The sequence below is a fragment of the Anopheles marshallii genome, chromosome 3 (assembly GCF_943734725.1).
Source record: "Anopheles marshallii chromosome 3, idAnoMarsDA_429_01, whole genome shotgun sequence".
Taxonomy (NCBI): domain Eukaryota; kingdom Metazoa; phylum Arthropoda; class Insecta; order Diptera; family Culicidae; genus Anopheles; species Anopheles marshallii.
In genome coordinates this window covers 57143837-57151300 of record NC_071327.1, presented here as the reverse complement: position 1 = coordinate 57151300, position 7464 = coordinate 57143837, and the positions used below count along the sequence as shown (strand labels likewise).

General features: G+C 41.1%; 1 protein-coding gene across 1 annotated transcript; it reads left to right on the top strand.

Moving 5' to 3' along the window:
* The first annotated feature begins 2759 nt into the window (after positions 1-2759).
* On the top strand, positions 2760-7050 carry LOC128712889 (uncharacterized). Its single transcript, XM_053807755.1, has 11 exons — positions 2760-2959; positions 4346-4535; positions 4617-4762; positions 5207-5209; positions 5745-5850; positions 5925-6028; positions 6131-6209; positions 6283-6373; positions 6441-6576; positions 6659-6771; positions 6881-7050. Exons 1-11 carry the CDS (start codon positions 2760-2762, stop codon positions 7048-7050), a joined length of 1338 nt encoding a protein of 445 aa, XP_053663730.1.
* Positions 7051-7464: the final 414 nt, after the last annotated feature.

Below are 7464 nucleotides of genomic sequence, written 5' to 3'. Positions count from 1 at the left end.
CGTTACGCACTAACTATCCCCCGCAACCCTTTGCGCGAGAATAACTCATTGTGAAAACTATCAAAACATCGAGGACCATTACTGTGAAACAATTTCGTACTGTAGAAACAAAAACATTACAAAAAAATAATACCAAAAACCAAACTCTTTATGACTTTACTTCATTGTGATTCACGTTGTAAGGTACACATTAGGGAAACCCAAACAAACAGAACATAAAACAATGGTCAGAAGAGAAGAAAAAAAGAATGTTACAGTAAGTAACGTCGTTACGTAACGTTTAGCAGTAGAATTTTAATGAAAACCCCTTATCTGGCTGGGATTTGTACGCGTACTACTACAGATCGCAGTCGAATTCGGGTTCGACTTTGGTCTACTACACTGTACGACACCATTTTTCATGGCACACTTTTATGTAAAACAGCTACTCAAACTACCCAGCACTATTCACCAATATCAGGTTGGTGGATCGTTACGGAATGATGGAATCCAAAATCAAGAAGTAAATAAACAAAACAAACCAGATAGTATTTTAACGATCGATTGTCCGAAGTGGCTTATTTACGGGGGTAATTGAGTTTTGAGAAAAAGTATGCTAAGGTAGCCAAGCTTTTGTTGCTGTCAGAAGGTTAGTATCTCTACCATACTGTGTACTAATTATTATTTATTATTATTATTTTGTATTAGAACAGCTAGCAAAGTGAAGATTATTGTTGCTTTTTGATAAATTTTAATAACACCAAATCAATGACGTTTAAAGTGAAGAATTATTGTAGAGTACTGTTTTAAGCCAAATGCTGTGTTATTTAACTAAAAAAAGCTATTTAACTAAATTTATGTTTCAACTTTCGCTTTCGAAAACTCGCCTGAATTGCCGAATAAATATAATGCAGAGAAAGAAGTCAACTATGTAACTTTGAAGTATAAAGGATTTTGTATCAGGATTCGACATACGCGTAAATTTGAGTTACGCGGATCTTTCCCGGATTATAGCGGTCCGCTATAATAGCGTATCTCGGAGATTGCCTTTTCCTGACATCTTATTCCCCGATTATAAACGCCTACATTTATGCTATTTTCATTAAATAATATGTAGTCATGTGAACTACTCTTCAATTATTTCAAAAGTCAATTACAACTCACATACTTCAATGCCTCTACTATCTACTAAACTTTCGTATCTTCTACACCTCTGCACACTTTAAATAGAGATAAAATGGTATTTTTTGCATACATTCCGGCGCTTTTCTATATTAATTAAATTCGTCAGTTTACAATCAACAGTTTAAGGCACTACTTTACTGTTTCTAGTGTGTTATCGTGTTACCGTATAATTAAACCTGTTTACATAAATATAAACCATCTCATGCACCAAAAAATTTATTTTTACGTCCATTCCGTTTAAAGCGCCTCGGGAAAACTCACATACAACAGCAACGACCAACAACGTAAAGTGGTCACATTCTTTTAATGTTCCGCGTGATAAAGTTTTTTTGCAGTCGACCACAAAAGTGTCACGTCTGCGGAACGTGTCCATTTTACGAACCCCAGAACATAATCGACACTTTCGAACTTTCGAGACAGAAAAGCTCCAAGTTCGAGATGGCCCTCACGTAAATTGTTGCGAGCTAATGTTTTGCTAGTGGAAGAGCATGTTTTTTTTTGCTCTATTTTTGATACTCTTTTATTTTGTGTCATACATATATAAGTGAGCTCGTGTATGTTTTATAAAACCAATACAATGGCCTTCTATGAAACTAATGAACGAGTCAGGCCAGTAGGGAATGAGAGAGTCCCAACAACGGGAACACCTAATATGATAGGGAAGGATTAATTACACCCATCCGTCCAAAAATATTCATCGATCGCCATTAGACCGTCGCCCCTGGTTTGTATTGACAAGATAAAACGGAATGGAATGGTTGAGCTTACTACCATCAGTGTCTCTTCCTGTCTTCATTCGTGATCCATGGTTCATCCCCTAATGGAAACAATCGGGGTCGGCAATAAAAGAAGCTCCATATCTAGATCTGGTACGGGGGGATTTGCGCTTTACCAGCCTTTATTCCCCCATCCGATCGAAGGAGGATTCGTTCGTTCCTAATTAATTTCTAATAATCCCCACATGGTGCCGTATCATCATATAAAAAAGGGGGCTAAAATCCCATTTTGGACAAATTGTGTCGGTGTGCAGATGATATATCAACCCTAATTTAGTGATCAGATCGTGATCCTTACCACTATTCCATGCTGATATGATCTATATCGACGTTATGGCGTTGGAAGTCGGATGGAGAACATACAAAATCAGTACAGCCGAGACCGGCCATAACATAACAAGCTTCTTTCCGCACTTGTGGAGAAAATAATCCCAACTTTACCTTCCTACCGTGAATTGGATCGAATTTCTTTTGTGGAAAATTTAGTTGCTAACACTTGTTCTCTTCACCGCGGTAGTAATAATGGTGAATAAAGCTGGGAAAGCCCACAGTACGACGGAGGCGAGCTTTAATCAAAAGTTATTTGCCGTTCTAAACGTTCCCGGCCTGCAGTATGTGTTTGATCATCGGAAACACCCACTTGAAAGGTAACCGGTAGTGGATTGGAACCACCATTTTAACTACCCTCAGCACGGACTTTTCCTTCCTAAGCCCGTGCCGTCGGTTGACGTATGAAAAGGATTACGGGTCTGGGGAATACTTTTTATATTTTGCTCTTTCCTGTTTGCATCCCATGTTTCTTATCCCCATTATGTCAGGATGTTTTGGGTGCTCGTTATCCTGGCGGCGATTCGGGGCGTGCTGTTTCTGGGCCAATATCAGTACGCCCGCTACGGTGCCAACCCGACCGCCATTCAGATGGACAAAAACTACCGCGACTGGATCGGCATTATGCCGGGCTTAACGTTCTGTTTTCACGACCGGATCGACTGGAAACGGGCACAGGAGTATCTGGAGCGGTAAGTATAATAATTAAGATTACCACCCTGGGCGAAGGTGACCGCGAGTGCAAAGGGTATGGTGATGTGCAGCCGTACTGTGCACCACGGTGCTCCGCAGTAAAGATATTTTTAGATGACTTTTTTCTCATTTTGCTTGCCGAGCAAATTATGAACTCCTCCACGCCCACCATTTTTTTATCTTTTATGCTACTTTAGCAGCTTTTCCTATGTTTCTTGTTAGAGTGATGGGATGAACAAATTTTACACGCAACATTTACCGCTTTACAAAATGTGCAATTACAGCATACTTAGGGCAGAGTGTTGCCGTCGTGATGTATAAAAAACAACAACAGCGAAGAATCAACATGAACGATTCTGCCCATTTCGCTCACTGAACTGATGAGAAATTGTTTTCCAAAGTATGTCCATAACCGTTTTTCAGTCAAAGCATTTTGTTTGTTATTTGCAGACAGTAAAGTGATCAGATTGCATCCAAATATTGACACAGCTTTTGTGAAATTCATTGGTACGATCTTTATAACAATATTAAAACGCGATCAAGTTCTTCCAAATGCATTCTAGAAGTGCATTTTAATCATCCACTTATGTAAAACCCTCTAGTGACTGTATTAAAGTTAGTAAACAGCCTGATCTATTTGCAACTGAAGCTGCTTAAAGAATACGTAATTAAATGTTCCCATCTCAGTAGACACAATCTGTCGTCATGAGGATGCGCTTTCAATGTGTGCGCCTGGCTGTATGCAATCTAGTGCACAAATGCTGCTTTTGGTTCGTTATTTTTTATGTTTCGCTACAAACGCTGCAATAGTTTTGCATTTGTTGTATTTTGTATGTACTGTACATGTTCTAACTAATTTCACTATCCGTATGTGGTATTAATTATTTGTGACCTAATTTCATGTAATTCTAAAAAGACCAACAGATGTTTAATTAAACAATAAAGCTAGAAACGGATTGTAACGTAATCAACAACCCGAATCAAATTAAACCACATCACTAGGGGAATAATCATAAATCATCCCATTATAAAGCAAGCAATACCTTCGTCCCAGTAATGCTCCATCTTCCACAATCCCACGTATTTGGCATTCGATGCCCACGTCCCTGGTGGGTTGTTGTTGCAATTTTGCTTCAGAATGAACAAAAAAAAACGAACCATTCTGGAACGATGCCAAATTTCAGCCGCAAACTCCATTAACAATGCTGCTCAACATCAAACGCAGACGGTTTTCCTCTTTGGCGTGTCTAATTATGACTTGCCACCGGTACCATCACCGGGACGATTTTGGTATGGGTTGGCCGGGTAAAAAGAGGGCGAAGTGGATAAGGACTCCTTCACCAGCAGAAGGTTCGCTCCATCCTCTAAAACAGCTTCCATTTTAGCATTCGTCTTACCGCGCAGGAAACCACACGGGAGGGTTTAAACTCGAATGAGACCGCCGGGACCCGCTACCTTGCCGAGTTCGTCCAAACGCTTGTCGGTGCAACTGCCACCGACTTGGGCAATCTGTCGCGCTTTCTCAACGACAGCCGGCTGGCCATCGACGTTAATGTGCTGGAGCTAATCAGTACGGTAGGGTGGAAAACTTCGCACAAACCGCGTAAGAACACTTCCTCACCATCAAATCACTGCTTCTCCGCCGTTTGGCAACAGGTACACCCGAACCATGATATAACCATCAACAGCTTCCAGCCCGCTCACGGAACATTGCTGCAGGTGCACCAAATTGTCACTGAGCGGGGTATCTGCTACGCGTTAAATGCACCGCTCGCCTTTTTGCTGCACGTCAACGGGACGGGGTAAGCAAAGACAGCTTAGAATTAGAAGCGGAGCTGCTTAATAATTTAATAACCTTCTCATAAAGACTGTCGCTATCTTGGGTTGATGTGCTCACCGATTCCTTTTCTTTTTTGGGTGCTTACCAACCCGTTGTGACGTGTTGAATGTACCATTTCAATTATGTTGTGAGAGCTGTCTCGAAGGCTCATCATCATGCCTGTAATGACTTAATTAAAACACTGTTGAGATAGGAGTGAGTAAATTTAAGGAAAAGGTTTATGGTAGAAGATGTTGTCATCTTGAGCGACATCAAATAAAGTATACCTTTTACAGTCTGTTAATCATTTAATGCAAAGCCTTCAGGTTTAGTTTTTATTTCAGGTTGACAGTGACTTATTCAAATGTATCATTTCTAATTTAAACCATCTTAATTATTTACTAATGTTACCATCTCAAAAATTAAGACAGTCCAAAATGTACTAAATGCATTGTTTGCGCCTAAATTTATGCACCTCGAGAATAGTACTTATTTGTAGTAGCTAAGGATTTATGGCATGTAAAAGCTATAAAATGTGGCAATATTGGAGCGCAATCCAGACCTAGTTAATCCGAAGCAGACAACTTCAAGTCAGTCACATCTTCCCTTTATGTAGATTAAAAACCTTTCTTCAACAAGTTTGACGTTTTCCGTGTAGTGTCCAGAGTAAAGTTCCTGCACACATTCACGTCATGAGCTTTATGGTGGAAATTTTTCCCAGCTTCCAACATGCTAGCGTTACTTTGTGCTCTAATAACACTCTGCTTTGCGTTGGTGCTCGTAAATGTGTTGATATGAATGGGTTTGAATGAAGTGAAGCTGGACGGGGTACTTCCATTGTCCATGGAAACCAGTCTACTAGGATGATGAACAAGGTCTGTTCCATCCCTTCGTTGCTTTCAACGTAATCTACGCGCTCCGGTGTAATAGGATATATTTTACATGTTGTCTCTTCCTGACCTAAGGCCACGGGCTTCCCGGAAGGATGTTCCCGGGTGGATTCCCATATCGTGCGAATTTAGCAAACATCACTGCTACATGAAGCTGGACATGTATCGGTCAACGGTATCGGTGAGTTATCCGGCACCCGGACTTTCGTCGCGTTATCCGGATCGATGCTACATTGTTTATCACGTCCACTACAGTACGCCATACACTCACCGTACGAGGTGGCTACCAGCGATCAGCTGTTCACCCACGTGGAGGAGACGGATGAGCAGGTTGCCGTGTACAGTGTGCTTGAGACGGTGTAAGTAACGGGAGCCGTACTGCTCAACGCTAGCAGCAACCGTCGCCAACCCACATAACTTATCGTCTAATCAGATTTAAAACCCATCTCTTTTGTTTGAAGTGCCAACGAGCGTCTCAAGGATCTGACGGTGCGACAGCGTAATTGTTTCTTTTACGATGAAGTCTACGAACAGCTGCCGGTAGGTTGCGTCGTGTCTGCCCGGGGCCAGTACGATGCGGGCCAATTCATACTTGCTGGTTGAATTGTTTCAGCTTTACAGCCGCAACCTGTGCATCATGAGCTGCCGGGCGAAGCGTGCACTGGCAGCATGTCGGTGCCGGCCGCACTTTTATCCGTTCGCCGGTCAGTAGTATGCGCGCTTGTGGGAAGTTTTTAATCAAAGCACATTTTACTTGCGTGCCGTTTGCAGAGGGACCAACGTGCAACGTACAGGGATTGCATTGCCTGCAGCAGCATCCGGATTGGTACAGCGATGTGAACTGCAAATGTTTAAAATCCTGCACCGACGTCGGCTATTACCTAGCTTCACTTAGCAAAACGCAATGGTAGGTGTTCCGACCAGTTTTCGAGGTCAGCATTATAACTGCAGTACATCGGACGTACAACCGCTTCTCCCTCTCTTAACAGGACGGCTGAAGGAGGCATACCGTTCACGCACAAAGCGTCCTTACGGTGGGAAATTCTGCAACCCAAGACGAGACTCCGGAGAGTACTTATTTTCAGCTACGAAGATTTGCTCGGTAAACATTACGCTGCCAGATAGCAGAAAGAGAAACCCTATTACCGAAATGTGTATGATTTACGAGCCGCACTAATGGCGAATGTATTACGTTTTCGCTTCTCTTTCAGTATCGTTCGGTGGAGCCGTTGCATTGTTTTTGGGAAAGAATGGATATTACATCTCGAAAATTGTGGAATTTTTAGTAATTCATTTCAGTGGTTGGGTTCGACGCAAATGTTGCATGCGTAACGCGTCAACGAAAAAGCATGCAAAGCCTCAGCTAGTTTTGTCCAAGTAGGAAATTTTGATTAGAGTAACAACAATTATTAACTAAAACAGTCGAACGATTGTTATCTATTGACATTTACGCCATATCTGGCAAATACATTTTTAACTCACACAGTTTATTGCTATGAAACTTAATAACATTACTTATGAAACAATTCATGTACAATATAAGAATTACTGTTACTTGAAATAACGAACACGCCATCGAAATGAAAATTGAAGTGGCTCATAAATGATAACATTTTTACTTAACGGAAAATTATCTGTGGTAATTTTGATTTTAAATTTGACATTTCCCACAGTCCATTCACCAGGGAAATGCATCAATTCTATTCACTGTCAAATTACGGTTCAAATGATTTTTTATAAGGATTCCTTTTTTTGTAGAGTATAAAAACTTTTTGTTTTGCTAAATAACTCATGT

What these genes read in the sequence shown, in the direction of transcription:
- LOC128712889 (XM_053807755.1), top strand. Translation starts at nt 2,760, where the DNA reads ATGTTTTGGGTGCTCGTTATCCTGGCGGCGATTCGGGGCGTGCTGTTT. An exon ending in TACAGTGTGCTTGAGACGGT is followed by an intron (nt 6,029 to 6,130) that starts GTAAGTAACGGG and finishes TTTTGTTTGAAG; the next exon opens with TGCCAACGAGCGTCTCAAGG. An exon ending in AAGTCTACGAACAGCTGCCG is followed by an intron (nt 6,210 to 6,282) that starts GTAGGTTGCGTC and finishes GAATTGTTTCAG; the next exon opens with CTTTACAGCCGCAACCTGTG.